The 27,697-nt window shown below is 41.4% G+C and overlaps 1 protein-coding gene across 11 annotated transcripts in view; it reads left to right on the forward strand.

Moving 5' to 3' along the window:
* CALD1 (caldesmon 1) overlaps window positions 1-27,697 on the forward strand; it is a 182,432-nt gene that overhangs the window by 102,876 nt on the left and 51,859 nt on the right. For 2 of the 11 annotated variants that reach the window (XM_082632947.1, XM_082632948.1), the window contains exon 1: window positions 11,351-11,496. The exons of 7 other annotated variants lie outside the window; for them this stretch is intronic. In XM_082632947.1, coding sequence (XP_082489073.1) covers window positions 11,444-11,496 — 53 coding nt within the window. In that variant the 5' untranslated portion in view covers window positions 11,351-11,443. Of the gene's footprint in view, window positions 1-11,345; window positions 11,497-27,697 lie in introns of those variants that run through there. 2 more of the 11 variants (XM_082632952.1, XM_082632946.1) reach the window with 2 other exon arrangements.

The raw sequence follows: 27,697 nt of genomic DNA on the forward strand, positions 1-27,697 counted from the left end.
GCCCTCAGGCATTCTAGGCTTTCAAAAATCTGACTCAGAGAAAATCCTATAAAATGTTACCTCTCACTCTCCCCAGAGCCTGTCACCCCTGGAGAGGGCTTAGGACCTCAAATGCAGATTAGAAGCAGCCATTTTATCTTCCCTTTCCCCCAGTTGTGAATTGAAGAGAAAATTCAAAAGACTTTAAAATGATGTCTTTATCCCAATCAGAATTAAACCCTGCTGTTGGTCACTTACTTGTCTGGTTTTGCCTCTAAGTGAGCAAAAGTCCTCAGGCTTATAGGGATTCTATGCTGTTCCACACCACTGTCCTTACCTCCTGAAGCTCTTGTAAGTGGTATACTCTTACCTTGAAGGCCTATCTCAACAGTCATCCTTTGGAAAACACCCTCCTAGAGGTCCCCAATCAAGTGACTGATTTCCCACCTTGGGTTTCCCATAGCATTTGTTTGTACGTTAATTATCGTCACCCATTTTATTGTTTGTTTGTTTATATGTCTCTTTTCCCCACCAAATTGAAAGCAACTCTAAATCCAAAACTACATCTTACTCACTTTTATTTCCCCAAAGGCCCATACTCAATGCTGAATAAGTGAATGAGCAAACAGGTACTTCAGATCATATCTGTGTACCAAGGCAGAACTTTACTCACTTCAATAAGCTATTTATGGGGAGGCAGAAACATTGGTGACCTTTGTGGTATTCTCCGAGTACTGACACCATCCATACCATACCTGGGGTTCCATCACTCTCCTGATGAGCCACTGGAATTTTGACTTCCTGTCTTTGTCTCTAGAAATATGAAGAAACTCACCTCCTGTATTTCTCTGATTATCAAGGATAGTGGACTTCTACCCCCTGTAATTTTGACCATTATGCTTATTTAGTGGCATCATGGAGGCAAGTGATATTCATTTGGTAAGAGTAGATTCCCTTTAGTTGGCCTATTTGCTCTAGTACTCAAGCTCTTAGTGTTATTTGCTATTAACATTTGCATTATAAGACCAGATAATCAAGCCCCAAAGAGTCCAACAGTGAACAAACTATATAATCAAAAATTTCTCTAATGAAAGATGAAGTGTGTGGTCTGGAGACATAAACAACCTCAGTTAATCCCAGGAGGATGGGCAGAAGTAGATTAGGGGTAGGGCCAACCTCAGACTAGTATTTACCAACACTCTTTCTGAAATAGAGAGTGTTTAACACACAAGTTGGGTCTAAAGTTTAGACTCTAAATAGTGCATTGTTTTCTAGTATTGGGATGAACCAAGAAAAAAAAAAAAGAAAAAAAGAAAAAAAAGGATAAAGAAAGATGTTACAAAACCCAAGACTTTTAAACCAAGATACAGAGGGTTAACTTTATTTTTGGTGAAGTGGAGAATTTTTTGTTTTTATTAATAGTTGATATACCTCAAAAAGTACTGTTTGGAAGAAAGAGGAGAAGCATTTATAAATAGCTATTAGTCAAAACTCTAAGATTCAAATTAATTTAGTAAACATTGACTGTGATACAACACATTCTGCAGTAGGCATTGAGTTTCTTAATTACAAAAGTATACCCTTTGGTTAATTCATTATCACAGAATTTGTAATTAAAGTGAAGTTAATGAGCTGGAACACCCAGAACACATAGGCTTGGAAGCACTGTAGAATATCTCAGAATTGTATCTTTTAATTTTTAATTTAATTTTTAATTCTTAGATCCACTAAAAAAGCGTCAAAAGGAAAGATAATTTGAAGTTATCCTAGAAAGACACTGAGTTCTAAAATACCTAGGGGAATCTCAGATTACCCCAGCTCTCTCTACTTTGCAGCATATTTTAGAAAACTGAATGCATATTTCAGGTCCCTGGCTTTCAGATTTGAAGTGTACCGTATGCTACTTTTTGTGTAAGTACCCTCCATTTTATTTTCTTTGTTGTCTTCATGAGGTCTTAAAATTAAAAAGCTTTCCAGATGGCTTTTGGCTTTTAAATAAGAAAAATGAATATGATTTTTTTTAATTAAATGTTTTCACTAAAACCCCTTCCCTGTTCTATTCTACTCTATGAACTAATGAGTAAAAAGGATCTATATTGGTTTTTCCTGCCTTGGTCTTAATAATAGCTTGATTTCATTGCTCAATAACTTCAAAGTAAAATAATGTCCTAAAGCTGAAGAGCTTGCTCCTAGTCTGTTTCTAACCTCTTGTCTCAAGCTGCCACCATAAAGGCGCCCAAAAAGTGTACAAAAGAACATTTCTAATAAATTCAACACGTGTCAAATTACATTAGGTCTCTCAGGTATAAGCAAGTGGAGTCTAACTGTAATTTATTGTCTTAGTCAGTTTGGGCTACTATAACAGAATACCATAGACTGGGTGGCTTAAACGACAACCATTTATTTCTTACAGCTCTGGAGGCTGGGGAGTCTAAGACCAAGGTGCCGGCCGATCCGGTGTCTGATGAGGGACCCCTTCCTGGTTTGCAGTTGGTTGTCTTCTTGTTGTATCCTCACACAGTGGAGAGAGAGAAAAAGCAAGCTCTCTCATGTCTATTCTAATAAGAACACTAATCCCACTCATGAGGGCTCCACCCTCATGACCTAATTACCTCCCAAAGGCCTTACCTCCTAATACCATCACATGCAGGCTTAGGATTTCAATGTATGAATTTGGGGGGATACAAACATTCAGTCCACATCATTGATGGCCTTAGTAAGTCTGAAAAAAGAATGGGCCAGTAGAAGAGGTCCACATGGATGCCAGGTCCAGGGTTGGCACTGGTCATCTAGGAATATCCAGATAAAACAGACCTTGAATTTCAGGGTTTGTTCAGTCCTGTGACATGATAAGTATTCTCTCCACTGAGGTAGGTGTTTCTGCACATCTCCGCTTGGCTTGGGTGAAATCTTCCTCATGATGATGTTCCCTCCCTTTGCTCTGACTCCACATCATGAAGCAGTCTCTGGTGACCGAGGCTTCCTGACATTCTGGCTTGGGGAATGGGGGTATCCTGGTTGGGAAGTGAGAGCTCCCCAGGCACTCAAGAGGGAGGTCATCCATTCTATCTTAATTAATTGGCACTAACTGGGATTCTGATGTATACATCAGTTTCTTGTGAGTCTGTGAGCCAGTCAGTCTCTCTGAGACCTGTCCATTCTGAGAACTCCCAAGATCCAGTGGCTGGGGCAGCAGAGCTTCTAGAGCTTGTACCATGAGAAATACTCCAAAAAAGGCCACTCCATGGGAGTCTGGGAGGACCAGCCAACTGGCCTTCTTGATGCAGCATCTCTACTCCATTGCTGTTCCCCTTTAGCCCAGAGAGCAAATGATGAGTATTTATTGAGCACCTGCCATATGTCTAACACTATTTTAAGCTGTATCAGTTGCAAAAGAGGTATTAGGAATCATCCCTGCCAGAAAACAGGTGAGAAAAGGTATATACACATGAACAATGAATAAGTAAGACTCTGTGTATCCATCCATTTATTTCTATCTATAGATAGATATCATAATCATGTACTAATTCATGTGATCTGTTAATCACAAAATAGGACAGTACCTTAAAAAGTGTCATTTATGTAATATCAATAATAAACACTACATCCAAAGTATCCAAAACACACACTGGACTATTTCTCTAGCAATAGGAACAAATATAATCCAGGTCTGACCTCCTAAAAAAGAAATCAGTACTTTTTTAGACCTTATATGGTATCACTGGAAAAAAATCTGGATTTGATTCCAGCTATAAAAACCATGTGTAAATTTAATATCCAGATGCATAAAGTGGACACCAGAAAATAAATTTATGGTGTGGAAATATTTAGATACTTTGAACAAGAGTAATACACACTGAGAATTCTGTGGCTTATGAACTAACGTGCTTCCTTAGAAGATGCGACCTTTTGAAGATGTGACATTTTCCCTGCACCAGAATTACATCCTCAGAGTCCCCATGATAGTTTCTTAATTTCCTTTACAGTTTAATTGTATCTATGTACAAGAAATCTATATTCTAAAATTATCACCAAGGGCTAAATTCATTTTCCTATAGGCAGAAATCATATCTTTCGTGTACACACTTCCTTCTTAGAATCATATAAGGTATATACTATTATTTTCTGAGACCAGAACCAGGGTTTTATAGATGTGCACCAGCAATCATTCATTCAAGAAACTGTTGTTAGAACCCTACTATTTCCAAGCACTGTCTTATTGTTTTAAAGATGTGTTTCAACCTGGAGGGCAGAGGGGAGTTAGAAGCACAATCTTTTTAAGATAGAAACTTTTCTTTCCAGGAAAAGAAAATAGTCCAGCTGGCTAAAACACCCAGATTTTAAAAAGAACTTAGAGACTAGACCTATATAATTGTTGCAGAAGAGTTTAAACAGAAATGGAGCCTCACAGCAAGTTAGCTGGAAGGGCTGAGTCACACGTGACAACATAACTATTTCTCAAATGCATGCAAACAAGTGGGTTCAAACTTTCTCATCTCTCCTCCTAAGATGATAAATTACAAAGAAATAAAGTCAAAACGAGGAAGACTTTATAGAAGTGGAGCCAGACACTGGTTCTTAAAGAACCACTAGAATTGAGAGAAGCAAAGGGAGTTTAAAAAGCCATTCTAGGGAAAAGGAGAAGGAATAGCTTTGTTGGGTAAAGGCAGAATGCTTCAGGAGATATCAGGAAAACGGTGGCAAATGCCAATAATCTTTTCACTGAACAAAAGTCCCCTTTATGATCAATGTTAGGGTACATTGCACTGAAGACATGTGTTAGATTGCCAGGGGGGTACAACTGGGGGTCAGGATTTCTTAAGGGGAAGAATTAGCAACGTAATGCTGGGGCTCAAGGTTTGGCCTTGGGAAGGAAAGAATGTCCTCTTTTTAACTGAACGGTGGTATCATGACCAGAGGACCTGCATTTCACCATGAAAATACAGAAGCATCAAGACAGAGTGAAATGACGTCTCACTCCCATGCACCCATCCTGTTTCATTCTAGAACCAAATACATACTAGGGTGGCATTGCTGGTGAGCCCTCTGGGGTGGGGCCAGCTGTGGAGGGAGGAGAGGAGGGGAGGGGAGGAATAGCTACCTCCAGGTGGAGAGGGAGAGAAGGCCATCCTAGGAGAGCGCATGGATTTTAGAATAAGATGTAATTTTAAAAATGTACAGAAACCTTATAACTGTCACCCATATATCCTCAATCAGAATCTGCCTATGGATGTCAACAGAATCACTTTACTAGTAATATAATTCTTAATGATCTCTGCTGATGCAGGACTACCACTCCACCATCAATTTTTTTAAAAAGTCCTTCTGTTTCTAGAAGTCTGTCTTATAAAACCTCATGAATGGTGTATTCACCCACCATGTGCAACCTCCCATGGCTCCTTGCTGCTGGCCCCCTGCCCCAGTGAGGCCCTCGCCCCTCTCTCCCACTGCCCTGGGGTTCACTTGAGACCCTGGGCTTCCACGTCAAAGATACTGTCTCGTGCCCTTGATACAATCTTTCAAGGTTCCAAAGTGGCCCTGCGTTTGCTTCACTCTTCCAGAATTCCAAAACCATGCTGTGCTCATATAGAGGTAGTAAGGGGGACACTTTCCTCTGCTCTTCTTTGTCACCTGGCCACCAAAGCTTGGCCTACACTCAGCAAACACCTTGTGGAAGCAGCTTCCGCTTCTCTGCAGCCCACCCCTGTCCTCAGGGCATAGACATATGGCAATGGGTCTCGACTCAGGGACCAGTTCCAAGGCATGGGATAGCAGACAACTCTCCAAACCCCCATGCAAATTGGCTCCCTAGGCCTCCCTCACCACACCATCACACAAGCCCAGGTGCATCTCAATTCCAGTGGTAGGCACAACTGAACTTGAGGCGGGGCCACCAATCAATTATCCTCCTATTTCAACTCAACGACAGAAAAAACAAATTAACTTGGTCAAGGCCATTATTTGCTCTTTATGAAGCCAGGTGCCCTAATTCACTTATGCAGCACATATTACAGAAGGGCTGATCTCTGCCAGACATTGTGCTAACTGGGCTGAGAGGAGGAGCATGAAAATGGGTAAGACATAGTGCCCCTCCTCAAGGAGCTCACAGCCTAGTAATGCGAGATAGAAATATATAAATACATTCTGAGTTCAGTCTAGGACCTTGAACTCTATGTTGCCTCAAATAGATCATTAGAATTCCCAGGTATTGAAATGCAGGTATATGCTTTCTGAAAGATCTTTTTCTCCTTTCATGAAATCAGATTTTGTGTTTTAAGCAGGAGGGCAAGAAAAATACTACAGAGAGTAACCTGAAAGAGTTGAAAAATGAGCCTCTGGAAAGAGTATGAAGTTCTTTATATTAAGGGTAATTAATAACAATAAAAATAGCTTAACAGATAAATGTTGGAGATAGACTGACTAAGCAACAAATCTGGAGAAGAAAAAAAAAACCACCCTGGATTTAGCACAAAAATTAATGAATGAACCCTATAAGAGATGCTATTATCAACGTGAAAACAATGTTAGGATGTGTTAACAGGAATGTGGCAGGCAGCACCGGGACTTCAGCCAGCCACATTCAGCCTTGGTCAAGCCTTTATTATGTCCAATTTTGGTTTCCCGTTTGAAGAGTTGTTATATTTCAAGCTGATATTAAAAGGATGGAAAATAGGCATTGGCATTTAGCCTAGAAAAGATGAGACTGAACGATGACTTAATACCTGTGGCCCTAACAGAGATAAGTGGATTTCTGTTTCAGCCACAGGAAGTCTAGTTCAGTCACAGAATAAATTGAGCATAAGGATGATTAAACACTGGGACCTTGATCGTAGGATGTCACCTTAGAAGTATAGTGCTTCAGCTCTGCTGCTTTCAGAATACTCTTCACTCCCCATCTTGCATTAATATTTTTCTGTGCATATCTTATCTCCCTTTGGGACTGCCCTTCTTATCTTTGGAGCCCTCCACAGCACTTAACTCCATGACTTGCTTGTAGTAAATATTCAAATAGTGTTAAGTAGGGGGAAGATGCTGGGACAGAAACTATATGGCCAACATTGTAAGGCAGACAAGAGAGTATAGCAACTCAAGATGTGTTACAGGCCTGGAGTCAGACCAGAGAATAGTTCAGAGAATTGTGTCAGCAAAGGCCATAAAGATTCTCGTGACAAACGATGACTTTCTATAACAGTACATACACCTCTCCACCCCCCTCCTCCACCCAGCCCATCACACATTCCACAGTGGGAACTACGAAGACTTTATCAAAGACACGATAGGGAAGGAGAGGTGAGGAAAAGACTTTATTGGATGGTAGAAAGCAGAGGAAAGAAAGAAGAGTCTGTAATTTCTGCAGAAGGAGATGGAAAAAGGGAGAAGTATTTCATTAGAAGATTTCTTAGGAAGATCCGTTAAAAAGCTGTATCACAGGAAAATACAAAGCAATATAGTTTAAGTGAACATGTTCAGTGCTTTTGGGGGTGGGGAGTGAGGAGGAAGGTGATGCCCTCAGGTGTGGAGGAAAGACTCTAAGTCACCAAGGGAAAGGAGGAAAGAGGTTCAGCCTACAAGTATGTAGTTAACCCCTTCATTTCCGTTCCTGTCCACCCCTTGGTGAGCCGTTGTCTAGGCAAGATCTTTTGCTTCATTCTAAATGGGTAGAGTCTATGAATTTCTTTGTAAGAAAAAATTTCTTCAAGATGTTTTAAACATCCCCTTTAAATTACTTGAACGGTTGCCTCTCATGTGAATAGATTTCCTTTGACTTTAAGTTGTGTTTCTGTAGGAGGTGAGTGGCTCTGTGTGTGTGTGTGTCTTAAGTGCATTAAGGCAGTACAAGGGGCACTTCCCACATACCTCTCTTTTCCCTAGGGAATTGCTCCAAGGTAAAAGCTATTCTTAAACAACCATTGCAGACCATAAAGTCTGGAAGAGATCATGGAGATCCTACCTCCATGAAGTAAAGTTATTTTTTTAATCATATTTTATTAATAAAAGACCACCCTGTGGTGGGAGCTATTTCATTCTATAGCACTGACCTCCTTCAAACCTTCCCAGCCCAGAATCTCTTTGATGAAAAATTAAGCAAAGTATCTAGAAATGAAGGGTACTATCAGTAATTTGAGAGTGGCCCAGACTTCCGTCTCCCCTAGTAAAAGAGGCTGGAAATGTCCTATGTATGACACCTACTATCTTGCTGGCCCTGTTGTTCACGGTGCCAATGAATGATCATTACTTCAGTTCTCAGAGACACCAGTTCTGGAAGCTGGACTCTGAGTACCCGTGTCTGTGCTACACAGTGAAAGCACATGTGCCTGCTGGTCTCTGCAGAAACAGACACTGTTCACAAATTACCTTCTGGTATGTTCTTCCTAATTCCTCTCACCTTGCCTCTCCAGCCCCAGGAAGCTGGACCACAGAAGGCTACCTGGGAGCCTTTGCCTACTCCAGCCCTGCTCTCATCTCATGATTCACTTATCTCCAAATGCATCCAATCTCCTTCTTATTGTCCTTTGTGCTCTCCCTGTTCCCTACTGGTGTCTGACCCAGGCCCAAAACTCACTCCTCTCTTCACTATTGTCATGTCAGTACCCTATTAGGTAGCAGGAGTTATGACATCCATTTGTTTTACAAACTGAAGACAGACAGCTACTTCCCAAACACATTACATTAATAACAAGGGGCTGGACTTCCCTGGTGGCGCAGTGGTTGAGAGTCCGCCTGCTGATGCAGGGGACACGGGTTAATGCCCCGGTCCAGGAAGATCCCACATGCCGCGGAGCGGCTGGGCCCGTGGGCCATGGCCGCTGAGCCTGCGCGTCCGGAGCCCGTGCTCCACAGCGGGAGGGGCCATAACAGTGAGAGGCCCGCGTATCGCAAAAAAAATAAAAATAAAAAATAACAAGGGGCCAACTACAAGTGTGCATGATTTCCCTCTTTCTATCTTTACAACTAGGAAAATAACTTGGTGGATATCTTTTATACAGCTGGCCATTCACATACTTTCAGTGCATGAATGTCAGCATATTCGTGGAAGATTACTAAATTCTTGCTCTCGTGTGTGTGTGTGTGTGTGTGTGTGTGTGTGTGTGTGTGTGTTGAGAAAGAGAGAGAGAGAGTCTGGGCTGGCCTGGAAGAACCACTGAAGTTTTTCCAGGCTACTCCATTTTATGAACTTATTCCGAATATGCCAAAACTATACTTGCCACCTCAGAATTGGAGTGAGGGTGGGAAACGGGGGAAATCGGGAGGCGAAACGTATTCCCAAGGTCAGTTGAGTCCCATAAGCAAATGTATTAGTTTTCTATCACTGCTGTAACGAATAACCACAAACTTGGTGGATTAAAATAGCACAAACCTATCTATTGTTCTAGAGGTTCAAAGTCCAACACAGGTCTCTCTAGGCTAAAATCAAAATATAGACAGGGCTGCATTGCTTTCTGGAGGCTCTATGGGAGAATCTATTTCCTTGCCTTTCCAGTTTCTAGAAGCTGCCACATTCCTCTATCTTCAGCACCAGCAAAGTCATCTCTCTGGCCATTATTCTATAGCCATATCTCCCTCTGACCTCAGCGGGAGAGGTTTATCTCACTTTAAACACCTGTGTGACTAAGATTGAGCACATCTGGATAATCCAGGATAATCTCTCCACCTCAATGCCTTTAACTTAATCACATCTGGAAAATCCCTTTTGCCATGTAAAGTAACATATTCATAAGTTCTGGGCATTAGGACATGGATGTCTTTGGGAGGAATATTATTCTGCTTGCCACAGCAAATCACTGAATATTTTAAAAGGAAAAAAATTAAATGGGAAAAATGTGGCAGAAAGAGGAATAGCAAAATGCCTCAGTACATGTATCTATCAGAGCTTTGGAGCAATAAACTCAAGTCTAGTCAGTGAGTATTTCATTAAAGCCTCTTGTGTGATCTCTATGAGTGTCTCATGCACTTTAAATAGTCCATATATGTTGAGTGATAACATATATAACCAAAGGGATATTTAAAGGTGTATATTCATCATGATATATAGAGATAATTAATTTTGAAGTTCATTAAACTATATTACTCTATAAACTATGACTTTGAGGACAGCATAGTACTTAAGCAATAAAACAACCAAAATTTTCTAGTTAGTTAAAATGAAGAGAGGGTTTAATCTAACTAAATTAAGCCTCTTTCAGTTGAGCACAGGAATACTTGCGTTGGTTCCTCTCCATGACTTTGAAGTGCTCTGTGCGTCTGTGTCCGTGTTTGTGATGTGAAGCCATAGATCTCAAAGATGTTTTTCAGCGTATGAAGGATGTGAATCAACGTGTAAAGTTGATTGTTTCTCCTGCTATTTACCAAAAGAATCATCTTAACCCTACATTGTGGAGATCTGGGTTGTTCTACTTATTTAACAGAAAGCCAGTCCCATAAGTATCTTGGTGCCCCTGCAGCAATCTGTTCATTGCTTGTTAGCGATGAAGAAGCACATTCATAACTCAAGCTGAGATAGAGTGTCATCTCCAGATAGAATCAACACCACCCCCTCCACAGCGGTTGGAATCTGGTTGCTTTCCAAGCTATTGCTGACCAGGCTCCCTTGCCTGGCCTGGCAGATGAGATCACCACACCACAGTGCCACGGGGGCAGACTGGGCCCACTGTTGCAACATGTCCCTTCGTCAAGCTGTTGCCCTCATTTCGCCAAACACCCTGTATAGCACAGCATATCACTGATCCTCTGGCTCTCTTCCCTTTGCCTTTGTATGCATTTTTATATCATGCATCTTCCCCTGAATAAAAGGAATAATAGGAGTTTCCCAGATTTGATTTCTCAGTGGGAACTGTTTGCTTTGGAAGCCACTGACACCAATGCTAATTGAGAACAGAGCTCAGAACAAGGGCCTGAGAACTGCACCCGGATGAACTTTTTGGTGGGCTGATTTCCGTTGATCTCTTCAGAATTGGATTGTGCATGCAAGTGATACCATGGTCGACTATTTTCCAAAAGGCTGAGCACGTGGATCAGTGTCTTTTCCTTTAACTAGTTCTCTGCCTTGGAAGAATTATTTGTAATTGATCATATAAAGTCTTCATCATGAAAGCTACTGGGGATCCTGGCCCCTACTGCTCAGTAATAACATCCTGGAAATCACGAAGCAATCTGGGCCGTTTACAATCTAAATCTAAACATGATGGGCCTCTATTAGAGAGATTACAGTAAAAAATAACAATCAGCTCTCTGATGATCCTATGCGAAGGGAAAGGGTGGGGAGGAGTAAATTTGGCAAAGGACAAGCCCAGACTTTCGTCACAGGGACAGACCAAAGTGTTAACACAAAGGGAGAGCCTGGGAGCATCCTGCACACTGCATTTCAGCCACAGATAACATGGCACCTCCGCGGGCCCGGTCCACGCCCTGACCGCTCAGAGGGTCTCAGAACCTCTGTGCCCGCAGCCCTTTTCCAGCTGCAGACATGCTCGGGGGATCCGGATCGCAGGGAAGACGCAGCCTGGCCGTGCTCTCCCAGTGAGTGCTTGCTTCACCTCTTCAGTTGTTCTTCTTCTTCTTCTTCTTTCACATAAAGGAATCGTTGAAAAATAAAATAAAATAATTTTTTTTTTTTTAGTTGTGGGAGTGGGAGGCGAGAGGAGAAATCAGGAGGCAAAGGAAGGCAGTGAGTGTGTAAATATCAGACCTGTGTGGAACTTTTTGGTCTCAACTTGGTGGTGGCTCTGATTGGTTTTCCTCTGTTACTTTTTTTTTTTTTTTTGGTGGTTCGTAGACCATTTGGGGGTGTTTATACCAAAGGCACGGGTTTTCTTATTCCACATACCGATCCACAAAGCATCGTGTTTCTAAAGATCTGCTGTTAATTTAGACCTGAGCCCTCTGCTCGGAGTGATCCATCTGCAGGGCTCAGAGACTTTGGCTAAAGCACACATTGCCCAATCCTTAGAGTCAACAGCCCAAAGCCCTTAATACACTGACCATCTGACTGTGACAGAACAAGACCCAGAGCACATGCTATTGATCAGACAATTGTTCAGATAACAGGCTCCAAAGTTTAGGATCCTGGAATCTTGGAATGTTCAAGCTAGAGGGGCCCCTAGGGCTGTTTGCTGCAATGCTCTTCTTCTATAGACAGGGAAACGGAACCCAGAGGGGCAACTCCACTTAACCCAAAGCCAGACAACAGTCAGTAGCAGGGAAGCCAGTGTCTTTGTACTTGCAGGCAAGGGCCCTTTTCACGCTGGCGTTTATGAGGTTTGGAAAACTCACTGGGTCTTGGGAAAAGGTAAGGCACAAGAGTAAGAACACCAGATGGCCTTTCAGTAAATCTGTCCTATTTTTGAGAGTTTTGGCATCGATTCAGCATGACAGTTGTTGCATTTGTTCCAGCATTTGTGCAACAGCTCATCAAATAAACAGGAACTCAATGGGGTCCTAAAAATGAGACCCACATCCACTATATTAGCAGATCTCTTGGATAACCAGTTTCTCTAAGTGTGATCCCTCAAGTGTGAGAGCACAAAGGGGTGTTAGAGGTTATCTATATGTTCCTGTGGTTATCAGACTGGTTGGGGGGCTTTGTGGGGTTTTTTTTAGCAAATTTACTGTTACAAGGAATCCTGTTACATAAAGGAGATGTTCTGATTAAATAGGTGGTTTTGGATCTAGAGCGTCTCATCCCTGCTGCAGTCCCCAGTCACCCCCCCTTCCATTGCTCACGCCCACCCCACTCCCCATACCTCTCTACCCCACCCCACCCTACCCACTCCGCCAAAACTTCCTTGGAATCCTAGGTCTCCATGGAACTTCAGAAACCCCGATCTTATTTAATGCCACCATTTCAGATGAGGAAACTGAGGCACATGGGGTGAAGGGCTTGCCCATTGTTCACAGCTGGTCAACACAGAGCCTGGAATGCAGGGCAAAGAGCCCAGTCTGCTGTGTGTGTGTGTGTGTGTGTGTGTGTGTGTGTGAATTCCTGGTTCTGAGTTTCTTCCTGCTCCATCATGCCCACAGTTCTATCAGTTTACTTTCTCCATGTCTCTCTCACTCTTCTCTAATCACTCTCTCATTTCCTGAATTTCAGCAGTTATCGCCCGCCACCTGGACAATTACAGTTGCCTCCTATCTGGTCCCGGCTTCAGTCTCTGTCGCCTTTCTGATCCTGTCCCCTCCCGTCCTCCCACCCCCACCTTTGAAGATAGACCCCACTCTCCTCAACGTGGCACTCAAAGTTCTCCACAGTCCGCCTTTAATATCCCTTCCCATTCTGACCTCCCCCTGCTCCGGCCAAATCAGATCACTCACTGGTCCCCAAACTCATCATGTACAAGCCACCTCCATTCCTTGGCTCACTCTCTTTCCTACGTGGAGAACACTCTATGTGCCTCAGTTTCCCCTCTGAAATGGAGACATTAAAAAAGATGGGTGTTTCTGAAGTGTTCCATGGAGACCTAGGATTCCAAGGAAGTTTTGGTGGAGTGGGTAGGGTGGGGTGGGGTAGGGAAGAGATGGGGAGGGGTGGGGTCAGCAATGGAGAGTGATTGCGGAGTAGAGTAGGAATGAGGGGCTCTATCTCATTTGTTCCTGACTTCCTTCCTGTCCTCAAGGCCCAAATCAAATACTGCCTTCCTCCACAAGGCCTCCTCGGCTCCGCTTTTCTCTCCATATCCTTTGTCCACCCTTCTATTATTAACCTTGAACTAAAGTTAGGGGTGAACATGCCTGTTCCTTCCCTTCCCTTCCCTTCCCTTCCCTCCCTTCCCTTCTTTCCTATTTTTTATCCATTAACAGCAGGTAATAATTTCACCCTTAACCAGATAAGAGGTCCAGTAAAGTCAATCATTTAAAGCCAATCTCTGAACCCAAAAGTGAGCAAAAGACGCTAGTAGGATGCCAATGCAATATATGGTAATCCACTTGAGGGCAGGAACTATTTTGAAACTTTGAACCTTCAGCTTCCAGCACAGTGCCAATGCTCAAAAAAATATTCTTTGGCTTTCCCATTACTGGATAAATCTAACTCAGTTCATCTAAGTACACACTTTTCATTGGAGTCATTGGAACACACAAAGCTTCTGTGCCTTCTGCTTTGGAAGAAGTTTTAGGTTAAATGCCAAAACAGATGCCCAACAAAATGAGCTCTAAATTCCTTTGCATTTGCATCAGATAATTTATCTCAGTTTCATCACCTACAGAGCGAGATTGGCAGTGTTTCTTTTATGAGGTGCATTAAGATTCCTGAGTGCCAAGACCTGTCCAGAGCCATGTTATTTTCAGGGGCAATTGTGATTGGCTGTTCAGTTCTTTAGATTTCAAGGTGCTGTTTAATTTGTTCCTGGTAAGATTACTGAGAGATTCTGTCACTTGCAGTCTAATATTTTCACCACTTACTTTCTCGTTTTCCCAAAGCCCTGTGAAGTCTTCTTGAGTCAAGATTTTGGGTTTCTTATAAACAGCCATGCTTTTGTCACATTTTGTAACAAATGTGGAAGGGTATATAAATTTGTAAACCATGGAATCAAGGAAACATAGGAAATTATTTAGTTCATCCCACTGTTTTCTGAAGAAACTAAGTTAAAAATATGTCAGGGAAATCAATAATTGGCATAATTGTATAAGATACAGAAGACGTGCACCTAAAAATGTTCAGATTTGTAAAAAGTTTAGGAATAAATACCTGGTTTATTCAATCTTATCGGGGAATGTAGCATTACAATTTTCCAGCATGCTAAATTTAAAAAAAAATTGTAATGAAAACTATGTCTTTCCCTTCTTTAAAATAGATGTTACAATACATTTGAAACACTTCCCCATTGCTGCGAATTGTCACTATGAATATAGTTTATTTATTATTTTTATTTTTTTATGGTACGCGGGCCTCTCACTGTTGTGGCCTCTCCCGCTGCGGAGCACAGGCTCCGGACGCTCAGGCTCAGCGGCCATGGCTCACGGGCCTAGGCGCTCCGCAGCATGTGCGATCTTCCCGGACCGGGGCACGAACCCGTGTCCCCTGCATCGGCAGGCGGACTCTCAACCACTGCGCCACCAGGGAAGCCCTGCATATAGTTTTTTAAATCATGCTGTGAAACAGTGGTATCTCAGTGGATACAACTCTCATCCAGAAATTGTCCAATTATTGTGTGCTGTCCTCTATCTTTTTATTTATTTTATCTCTCCTAATTGCTCTTAATGCATCCAATTCTCGTGGTTCCACTCTGTTTGGATGTAGCCAAGGCTATCAGGAAGCCCTATTTGTTAGAATTGTGTTCAAGGAAAAAGTCAACAGTCTGGGCAAGGAGCACTCAGGTGCCTTCTCTGTTACAAAGTAAAGGGCATGTACCTTTTGTGACTGTGGTTTGTATACCAAACTGGCCATTTTTTCCTCACTTTTGGGTTCAAAGATGGGCTTTAAATGATTGACTTTACTGGACCTCTTATCTGGTTAAGGGTGAAATGACTACTTACTGTTAATGGATAAAAAAAATAAGAAAGAATGGCAGAAAAACAGGCAATTGTACTTTGCACGTATGGGGCACTCTATAAATGATATTGCTGAATCTCTCCTGCAGTGGTGACTACACCAAATCTTTATGGAGTTGGTCTCGACTTTTTTGCATGTGTCTTACTGGCCACCTGGCCACAAGCACATGGGCTGAGTGCCTGGTGGCCACAGGCCTGTCTTTCCTTCCTGGTTGAGGCAATTTGCATTGCTCACTCCTCTTTCCCTCTCCTGACCTTTGACCTATTTCTATCCTTGACATGAGCCCTCACTTCATACTGCTTCTCATGTCCCTCCCAGTCCCCCCAAAATGGCTTTGCAGAGGCAGGGCCAGCTGAGGCAAGAGGAATGGGGGGCTGGGGAGGTGCTCTTCTGCCATCTGGAGGCCAGTTTGCCCCTGGCATTCCTAGCTGGACCAGCGAGGATGCCTTTATCCCGTAGAAATGCAGCTTCCGTTCTCGCTGCTAGCTTCAGATATATCCTGGGTTTTAAAAGGTAGCTGTGGGCTGGCCTAAGATCCCAGCTGCCATGTATAATAATGTTTGAAGTTCCAAAAACCAATTTGCAAATTAAGGTTTTGGAAACAAGCTTTTCATAAATGTAGGACTGCCTGAATTCATTTCCAAGCCTAATTGAATTTTTAAGAGGAGCCTTTAAAAATCTGTAAACCTTACTCATTTCCATGCATTCATTCAACAAATATTCATTGAGGATTTCCTGTGCCAGTTAGTGCTGCTGGACTAGGCACTAAGAACATAAAAAGGAACAAAACACAGACTCTGGCTTCAAGATTATCTAGTCTTTTAACCTCCCACCCACTGCGGGAATCTTTCTTCAGTCCTCGCACAGCCATCCCCCAACATACGCACATCCCCAGATTCATCAGGGCTGTGGCTGCCATCCGAGCAGTACAGCCACCCGATCAGCATTAGCCACATCAGTGCTTTCCTGTTTTCTCTTTTCCTCTGACCCTCTGAAAGAAATACCAGTTTCTTTTAATTTATACTTAAGTATAAACTTAAGTATAATAAACTTAAGTTTATTTTGTGACTCAGTATTTTACATATATATACACACACACACACAGATCTATTTGAAACAAATACTTCACAAAACAGTGCTCACTCTTGCTATGTACACCCTCTGATATTTTCTTCTTTTCAAGTTGTGCTGTAGATTTTTTTCAGCTTTATTAAGGTATAATCGACAAATAAAATCGTAATATATTTAAAATGCACAATGTGATGATCTGATAGATCTGTACATTGTGAAAGGATTCCCATCATTAAGTTAATTAACAAATTCATCACCTCTCATACATACCTTTTTTTTCTTTTTTGGTAAGAACACTTAAGTTCTACTCTCTTACCATATTTCAGTTATACAATACTGTATTATCAACTATAGTCACTGTGTTATACATTAGATCCTAAGACTTTGTTCACCTTATAACTAAAAGTTTGTAGCCTTTTACCAGCCTCCCCCCATTTCCCCCATCTCCAACCCTTGGCAACCACCATTCCAGTTTAACTTTTTTTTTAAATTCCACATGTAAGTGATACCATGCAGTATTCGTGTTTCTCTGTCTGGCTTATTTCACTTAGCACAAGGCCCTCCATATTCAGTCATGTTGTTGCAAACGGCAGAATTTCCTCCTTTTTCTAAAATAATTTTTGTTGGTGTATAGTTGATTTACAATGTTGTGTTAGTTTCAGGTGTCCTTTTTAAAGGCTGAATAATATTCCATATTATTCTGTATATATTATATATGTTATAATATTCCATATTATATATATATATATATATATATATATATATATATATATATATATATATATCTCCATTCATCCGTTGATGAACACTTAGTTTGCTTCCATACCTTGGCTATGGTGAGCAATGCTGCAATAACATGAGAATACAAATATCTGTTTGATATAGTGATTTAGTTTCTTGCCCTCTGATTTTCTATATTTTATATATCATTAAAAAATGCTAGTTGGGCTTCCCTGGTGGCGCAGTGGTTGAGAGTCCGCCTGCCGATGCAGGGGACACGAGTTCGTGCCCCGGTCCGGGAAGATCCCACATGCCGCAGAGCGGCTGGGCCCGTGAGCCATGGCTGTTGAGCCTGCGTGTCCGGAGCCTGTGCTCCGCAATGGGAGAGGCCACAACAGTGAGAGGCCCGCGTACTGCAAAAAATAAAAAAATAAAAATAAAAAAAGCTAGTCATAAACTACTAAGTAGATTTCAGAAGCTGCAAACTGAAGTTTGAAAATGACTGAACATATTACATAATCTTGGTAACCCTGACCACACTGGCTGCCTGCCTCAGGAATCAGCCTGGAAGTTTAAGGAGAGGCTTTTCAGGTGGCAATCAGAGGGTCTGGATTCTGGTCTAGCTCCTTCACTGATCAGCACTGGGATTTCCAGGAAGCCACTTCATCTCGCGGCAACGCAGCTTTAAGATGGAGATGCTCATGCCTGCTTGGTGTAACTTGCAGAGTGGTAAGACCATCCAGTACAATGACGTGCATTAAAGTATACGGGGAAAAACTAAGTACATAACAAATGCAAGTTATTATTAAATAGCCTTATTTTTCCCAATTAAAATTTAATATCAGAGGAACAACTTGGAGAGACCATTTGTTCTTTATAGAGTTGTGGAAAGATCCTTGCATGGGCTGTAATATTATGCAGCTTCACAAATGAAAATCTGAGTGGCATTTGTTTGTGATGTTGTAACTAGGTTTGTATTTAAGAAGCTCAGTCAGGTCATCCTCTTTCCTCTGCCCTTAAATACTTTTTCTGGTTGTAAAATCAAGGGAGCAACTAGGTGGTCGGTGGGTTTTTAACTCATGAGCCAATTTGTGAAGGAGTATGCTTTGCCTGATAGTATCTGCTCTAGCCCACTGGATTTATAAACACTCATTTCCACTGCTATTAAGACTGCTTTTTATTAAAAACAACTGACATTAAATAAAAGTAACCAGTAAAGGAGATAACTTTATTAAGAAGGGTTTAAAACAATAAACTTCTAGAGAAAATGTGGTACTTTCCTCACTGATCTTTCACTTTTTCTTTGTAACCTTATTGTAAACCTCATCTCATGCAGACATTGATTAGAATGCTTCTTTCAAGTCCCGATATTCCTATTTAGGGCCTGGTATTTTAGGCTGATATTTTCTATGCTGATTAATTCCTATTTAGGGCCTAACCCACACTAGACATTTGCCTCTTCCAGGCTAGCTCTGCCTGCTGCATCAGCATTCCGTGTCTTTTATTTCCATGACTTCTTTCTGATATTTACAAGGAATGCCTATACTCACCTTTTCTAGAACTCGATTCTCCAAATCACTGTACCTTTCACTTTGTATGCAACTGAGATAATATAAAAACTAATATAATAAGGGCTTCCCTGGTGGCGCAGTGGTTGAGAGTCCGCCTGCCGATTTAGGGGACACGGGTTCGTGCCCCGGTCCGGGAAGATCCCACATGCTGCGGAGCGGCTGGGCCTGTGAGCCATGGCCGCTGAGCCTGTGAGTCCAGAGCCTGTGCTTAGCAACGGGAGCGGCCACAAGTGAGAGGCCTGCGTACCGCAAAAAATAAAAAATAAAAAAATAATAATATAATAAAATAAGGACTATATTCACCCCAATAAGAAGAAAATAAATTTTGCCACGTTTCCTCTTTAAAGAGTGAAAACATTCTTTACACAGATCAGCAATCCCCCACCAAAGGCCATAGTTCATAACTACATTGCATAGTTTCCCGAGAAAAGTATATGAAATACATAAAATTTAAGTAATTTTTTCAACCTACCTTTAATATGATTTCATAGCTTTTGTGTAATTTCCATAGCTACTTAATGAATTATTCTGATATGTCTAAGAATTGAATTGAAAATAATGGTGTTCACACAACTTTTTAATGAGTAAATTAAGGTCCAAGGTGGCCTAGGTACACTGAACTTTTGGAACAGAAGAGATGGCTTTAAAGATGAATTGATAGCTCACCTCTGCCATTTCTCCGGTAGTCTTTCTGGAGCTAAACAGCACTGTTGGCTGGGAAAAAGTGTCTCAATACTCTTTCTACTGACCAGACCCACCTTTCAAAGCACTAAATGGTCCCATTCTTGGCACATGAAAACTAGAGTCGGGTATCCTGACTCCCACATCTGTGTTTAGATCTCTATCATTGCTAAGTGTGTGACTTGAGCAGGTCTCTTAATTTCACTAGGCCTAAGTTTCTTCATATGTGGGGGGAAAAATTATAGTATCTGTCTTGCAGGTTTGGTGAAAATTAAAAGAATTAGTTATGTGCAAGTGTGTAAACCACAGTGGATGTTTAATCAGTGTTAAATTTTCTACCTTCCCCTTCCCTCTGAGCACTCCCTTTCCTAAAAACCCCAGGAGAGAAATGGCTTGATATCTTACACCAACAAAGCAACTGATGCCGGGGCAAAAGGCAGATGAATTCAGTTTGTGATTGACATGTGTTCAAAAAACCCATCTACTCTAGAAAAATCAGAGGAGCTCTTCATCTCAGATTTTCATTGCTCCATTTACTTCCTACCTAAAAATGATAACCTATACTGCTGTACTTTGGATAACTCTAAAGTTAAAAGAAATTTGCTAAAAATAGACTTGGGGCAAAATATAAAATTACTACTTTTCCAAATTGGCCTAAACCAGACACAATGGGAAGGAGGATGTAGTAAGAAGTAGGGGTTTGTTTGCCAAAGACTTCGATGCCACCAATCTTTAAGTAAGCTTGGTAAGTAAGGAGAGTATAAATAAAGAATATTAACTTTGAAATCCAGATAAAGTTGGACCCAAATCCTAGTCGCATCATTTTATTAACTATGTGCCCTTTAGCTAATTACTTAATCTCACTGAGTTTCTTAGTTTATTTGTCTATAAAATGAGGAAAAGATATGTAAAGTAGTTAGCACAGTGCCTGGCACTTAGTAAGTGCTCAAAAAAATGTGTGTGTGGGTGAATAACAGTGATAATTATTGGCATTAACTGGGTGTCTAGGGGATGAATCTGAGGTAGCTTCCAGGTATTCACAAAAGCATGAGTGACTGTGATGAGTTGTATTAATTTCCTAGGGCTGCCATAACAAAGTACCACAAACTGGGTGGCTTAGAACAACAGAAACTCATTGTCTCTGTCTCACAGTTTTAGAGGATAGAAGCCTGACATCAAGGTGTCTGCAGGACCTGCTCCCTCTGAATCCTATAGGGGGAGGACTCTTCCTGGCCTTTTCTGGATTCTGGTGGCCCCAGCTGGGCCTTGGTTTGCGGCAGTAGAGTTCCAATGCTTCCATTACTTCACATGACATTCTCCCTATTTCTCTTCACATCATCTTCCCTCTGTCTGCCTCTGTGTCCAAATTTCTCCTTTTTATAAGGATGCGAATCATTTTGGATTGGAGCTCACCCTCATGACCTTATCTTAACTTGATTACATCTTGATTCCAAATAAGGTCACATCCTGAGGTACTGTGGGTCAGGACTTCAACATATTTTTGGAGATGACACAATTTGACCCATTATATTAGTATACAGAGTTCCTAGAATTAAATGCAACAAACCTGGCCCTTACCTCTACATTTTAAAGTTTGCTGAGGTCTCCATAAGTTGAGCAAACCTTTTGCATCCTGGAGAGGCATAATGTGGAAATGGTATTCTGATATGAGTTTGCTGAGCAGTGGATACTTCCTGATCACAAAAGGACAAAAGCTCCTCAGACTCAAGCATCACTGGGGCTTTCTTTTTAACCTCAGTGAGTGAAGGACACCCAGGAAGTATGTACAGTCTCTTCTTACCCCAAGGGAAACAGCCTTGAAGTCAGAGATTGAACCATCTCAGGCCTATGCTAGTTAGTATTATGGGAAAGACTTATTTTCCACTTACTCTCCCTCCCTGGTATACATTTTTAAATTTCTGACCTTACTCAAACATTCAGTTTGACCCAGGGAAGCATTACAAATCTGACTCTCTTAGATCTGAAGACTTGCAGGTTGGGAGGGAGACCCTGTAAAACATTCCCTCCACCTAGAAGCTTAAGAAGTCTAGTTTTATGAGCCCACCTAGAGCTACAGGTAAATCTCAAACCAAGATCCTCAGGTAACAGAGGAGCAAAAGGAACACAGCAAAGGTGAAACCTGAACATACGAGGGAGTAAAATTATAAGTTACAACAGAAGGCATCTTAATAAATCAGATGGGCTACTAGTTAAATTTAATGAACCACTCACCTAAATAAACAGTAAAATGTGCTAATAATTGTCGAAAAAAATTATTAACAAAGTAGAACCATTCGATCCTTAAATTGAGTACTGTATTATTTTCCTAGGGCTGCTGTAACAACATACTACATACTGGGTGCCTTAAACTAACAGGCAGGGTTGTTTCCTTCTGAGGGCTGTAAGGGAGAATCTGTCCCAGGCCTCTCTCCTAATTTCTCTTAGTTTGACCATCCTTGGCATGCAGATCCATCACTCCAATCCTCTGTATTCACATGACATTCTCTCTGTGTTTCTTGACATAGTCTACCTTCCATGCATGTCTGTTTCTATGTCCAGATTTCCTCCTTTTTATAAGGACACCGGTCCTATTGGATGAGGGCCCACCCTAATGACCCATCATAACTTGATTACCTCTGTAAATGCCTTATTTCCAAATAAGAACACCTTCTGAGGTCCTGGGGATTAGGTGATCAACCAACCAATCATTTTTAGAGGACACACTTCAACCCATAACAAGTGCTGAAAGATTTAAAATACTCTAATGTGACATTGCATAGTTTAATTCATAAGCAGTAAGTGGGATCATTTTCTAGTACAATTAAAATGCCAGCTGGCTGAAGGATATGGGGGCAGTGCCAGGCCATCTGTCTAAAGCCATTCCAGTGACACTCAGAACCAACCTCCATGCGTAGAGTTCTGAACCATCAATTCTCCACTAAGTTTGGGTGTTAAACCAGCCCCAAAGAAGAACAGAAAAGGGGATTATCCTCTTCCACTGGGACATGAGTGTTTTCTGGCATAGGAAGATAAAGCTGTCTGATGGTAAATTTCCATCCACATTTTAATGAAAAGTGACATGGACTAAGAGAGAGACAGAGAAAATGAGAGATAAAGGGCATTCCACTTATTGCACATTTATTGCACATTTTTAGCCACTACTCTTCCTCTCCACACTCCACTGCTCAAAAAAGAAAGACAGAGACAGGGTAGTCAACAGAGGAGGAATAAGGGAATAACAACAAAAGAATTTTTTCCTATATTTGTTCTGCATGTCTCAGCCTTCTCTGGTGTTAATATTCTCAATGAAAATGAGTTTAAGATCCTTGAGTTAGAAAAATGTTTCTGCCCAGTTCTCGCCTTCAAGCTTGGAAACAGCAGCATACCTTAGAAGACATATAAGCGCAGAACCTATTTCCCATATGATGATGATGAGGAAGAGAATAATAATAGTAACAATAATAATAATAATAATAATAATGGTTAACACTCATACAGTACTTACAGTGTACCAAGCACTGTGCTAGTACTTTACAAATACGAGTTTATTTAATTCTTCAACAGCACTACAAGTTAAACACCATTGTCTCCATTTTACAGATGAGGAAAATGAGGCCAGAGAGGTTGATTCGCTAGCCCACTTCCTCCCTGTGTGGGTGTGTAATGGCTGGCTCCTGGCTCCAAGCTGGCTCCTGGTGGCTCCCTTGCTTTCTCCAGCTAACACTTAACGGATGTTATTCCCGGCCTGTGCTTTCACAGCTCTAACCTCTGGTCTTTGAGTGGGAGAATCTGGCAGCAATTGTAATATGACATCAGATCCTGCTTGATGAGCAAGCTTCTCCTCCTGGTGGAGCAGGGCTGGACGGGGTGAGAGGAGTGGTCTAGTGAGGGTCTTTGATCTTTCATGACTCTACCTTAAATAACCAGCCCAGGGGACTACATATTGCTTTAAGGGCCCTACAAACAGGCAATGAGTGTACCTTTCCCCCATAGTGGAAGGGTATTTCCATAAAACTGGCAACTCCTCTCATTTCACTGTTATTAATAATCACATGGCTTTCTTATGCCAATTTAAAGAAATAAACTATTTGAATAATTTTGAACTTCTCCATATCTTAACTTCTAAATCCTGCCCTGTCCAAGTTAGAGAACTGAGTCCTGGAAAGAAAGGAATGTACTATGTCGTTGTTGTGCCAAGAGCCCAGACTTTGGGGCCGGCCAGATGCAAGTTAAGATCCTATGTGTATGGTCCTGGACAAGTTACTCAACTTCTCTGTGCCCGGTTTGTTCCTCTAGACTGTAAAATAAGAACCATCGTGTCTATTCAGTGCTACTGTAAGGATTAGATGAAATGCATCCTGCCCATTGCCTGACACCTAGTCAGTACAGGCAGATCTCATTTTATTGTGCTTCGCTTTATTGAGCTTCACAGATACTGCATTTTTTACAAGTTGAAGGTTTATGGCAACGCTGCGTTGAGCAAGTCTATTCGTGCCATTTAATCAACAGCATTTGCTCACTTCTTATCTCTGTGTCACACTTTGGTAATTCTTGCAATATTTCCAACTTTTTCATTATCACTATATTTGTTATAGAGATCTGTGATCAGTGATCTTTGATATTACTATTATAATTTTTTGGCATTGTTAGCAATAAGGCATTTTTAATTAAGGTACATAAATTGTTTTTTAGACATAATGCTATTGCACACTTAATAGACTACAATATAGTGTAAACATAACTTTTACGTGCACTAGGAAGCCACAAAATTTGTGTAAGCCCCCAAATTTGTGTATCTCGTTTTATTGTGGTATTTGCTGTATTTCGGTGGTCTGGAACTGAACCTGCAGTATCTCCGAGGTATGCCTGGACTGCACAAATGGGAGTTATCACCATTGAATAAGCTTCCTCATTTTTTTTTAAACAATCTGTATGTTTGCTTCACTCATTCAAAGTCAAGGCTGGCAGGTCTAGTACATTCCTCTTTTTTTGTCACCAGTGTTATTATTTCAAATGGACAATGGCTACTGTATTTAGATTATTAGTCTTAGAAATGTTAAACTTACAACTTTAACACAGAGTCAAATTTAGCAGAGTTGGTTGTTAGCAGCAGCCCAACCCCAGAGGACAAAGTGATTCCTGGGGCCTCCTACAGTCTCCCAGGGGCCTAAACACCTTTTGTTTAAAGGTCCTTGGGGGAACTTGAAGACTTATTCTCTCTCTGGTAGGCTTCAGAGCTTCATCTGAGCAGAACACCACAATTCTATGACATCTCTGAGATGGAAGAGAGCATCAATCAGAAAAGTCCAAAATTATAATGATGTCCTGACTCTGAATATAAGTCACTCAGCTTCTCTGAGCCTATTTCCTCAACTGCAAAACAGGAATGACAGTAGTGTCTGCCTCACTGGCATTCTAAAGATAAAATTAGAGCATGTACATGATGGAAGTGTTTTATAAACTCTAGAAAGTTAGAATTGTGATTCAAATTATTGTTTGGATGGATCTGAGTTTCTGAGTTGGCTCTGAAAACAGCTTAGCCACTAAACAGGATGGGATTAACAGGACAGCCCTGCTGACACAGATCATAACAGGACGGCATCTCATTTTGACTTGGAAGCTGCCCCCAGTTGTACTAACATCATAGAAAAAAAGCTTGGTTTAAGCAGTGGAAGATTGTGAACAAAAGAAGAAGGTGGTTAGCTAGGTAGGACAAGGGTGAGAGCATGGAGAGGGGACCCCTGTAGACAGGTGAGAAGCAGAAAGACAGAAGGGGGGACAGGGCTTTTCTTTTGCTTCAGGTTCAAAATAAAAATTAAAAAAAAGCAAATGATATCTGTAGGTTCACGTGTATGCTTAGAACTGGGACAGACCATCCAAGCCCAGCCCTTCTTAAGGTTAAGACCAGATACTCACTGATTATACATATTCAACACCCTGGAAACATTCAACTTAAAATTTCTTGACTTCATTACTAAGTTTCAAAAATACCCTTCTGGGCATCCCTGGTGGCACAGTGGTTGAGAGTCCACCTGCCGATGCAGGAGACACGGGTTTGTGCCCCGGTCCGGGAAGATCCCACATGCCGCGGAGCGGCTGGGCCCGTGAGCCATGGCCGCTGAGCCTGCGCTCCGCAACGGGAGAGGCCACAACAGTGAGAGGCCCGCATACCACACACACACAAAAAAAGATTAAAAAAATATATTAGGATTGTGTTTTTTTGGTTTGGCCTTAAAAAAAAATTTTTTTTTAATCCAAAACCATAATTGTGGCCTACCAAGATGGATTCTTCTCCCATACAGTGAGGATTTAATTTTTCCAGTCCCCTCCCTCGGTGCCTGTTACCCTCTGCTCATTTTTGATGAACTGCACATGTTGTAGAAGCCACTCCGGGCCTCAGACACGAGCAGTCTCCCTCGCCACTGCCAGTGTCCTAATAAGGGAATGAACAAGCTCCTACTGGTGAGGTAAAGAGGAGTCAGGCGGCGGATGGTATTTTTGCTGATCTAGGAGGATAAGGTGTGGTTTGGCAGGTACCTCGTTGGTTTGGCTGGCTCCCAAACTAGTTTTTTTTCTCTTTTTACAGTTCGAACTCTGTAAGACAGACACTAAGAATTGTTTTCTCACTTAAAGCTTAGCTGAGCTTTAAGAGTATCATCTTGACACAGACCATCCATGATGGAGGAAAAATGGGAATGTGGAGTGAAGTGAAGTTCTCATCCTGAAAGGAGGTTGAGGGGCTGCCACCAGAAGGAAGGTGACCTCAGACTCAGTCACATTTGGTCATGGAGAGAACAAGGGGTAGACCATTCAGTGTATTTAACCAATGTTTGATAAGTTTAAAAATTTATCTGTACAATAATATCAACTTTCACTTTCTGCTTGCCAATATTGATGTACCCTAATTTTAAAAAATAAAAGAAACAAAAAGAATGTTTAGGATCCTAAGGACATGTGGCCTCATCTATTTCCACTCTGATCTATAAATACTTACCCATGACTCCTCTGTCCACTGTTTTCTGAATGACTCTATGCTGCCTTTTAACGTGACTGCATCTGGCCCGAACTGTTCCTCAGTCACTCATTATGAATCAGTATTTCTCAACCTGGCTGCAGACTGGAATCACTTGGGGAGCTTTAATGCCTGGATTATACCCCCAGCGGGTCTGATTTAATTGATCTGGGGCGCAGCTTGGGCAGAAGGATTTTTAAAAGTTCCCCCAGATGATTCTACTGTGTAGCCAAGATTGAGAACTACTGCTCTGGCTGCACCCTCTATTGTATCATCCAGCTCCTGGTGGGCAGGGCCAGCCTCTTTCTCTTTCTGACGCTTTGAAACCTTTAAAGAAAATACAATATGTATATGAAACGAGTTAGACAGGTTTCTTCTCAGGTTGGTAAATTCAGTTCAGTTGTTTTAAACCTAACAGCAGAGAATTGTGCTTTCAACCAAAATCAACTTCTAGACACATGGGTATTATTTGAACTTTATTTTCCATGCATTTAAAGAGTGAAATTCTCTGCCAGCTAGTCGAAAAACAGTGATTCCATTTCAAGGGCATAAATAATGAAGTTAAAATTTTAATGTTTTCTCCGTGTTCATGCAAGCTATTCATCTCTTGATATTTAATTTAGTTAGTAAATGTTTCTTCATTTGACTTTTCTTTTAATATTAACCCAACTTCACATCCTGAAACTGTGAAATTGCTATCTGTAGCAAGGATAGGATGATATGACTGAGGAATTTTTAAAAAGTATTTTAAACCACCCTTCTTTGAAAATAAGAAGATCTGAGAGTGTAGTACCAACATGGGGAGAAGTTTTGAATTTTGGAAGAGTGATGGATTAATCAGATGTCCAGAATAACTTATTACTCTCAACTTCCTCACTGGAAATTTCATTACCAAAGAAGAAAGGTCATTTAGAAATTCAGGAGAACAGCCTGAGCTAGGAATATAAATTAGAAAATCATCACCTAAAAATTGACTAACACGTAATAAACATAGATGGGATTACCCAAGGCAAGTATGCTGAGTAAGAAAAGACTAGTGCTGAGGAAGACACAAAGGAAACTACAAAATAAACGGTAGGCAGAGAATTTCACAAAGGAAGGTATGGTCAACAGTGTCAAAGACCTCTGTGAGGTCAAATAAAATGGGGTCTGAAAAGGGCCATTGGACACTTTGTTCCA

This window comes from Mesoplodon mirus (assembly GCF_964341445.2).
Source record: "Mesoplodon mirus genome assembly, chromosome: 9".
Lineage (NCBI taxonomy): Eukaryota > Metazoa > Chordata > Mammalia > Artiodactyla > Ziphiidae > Mesoplodon > Mesoplodon mirus.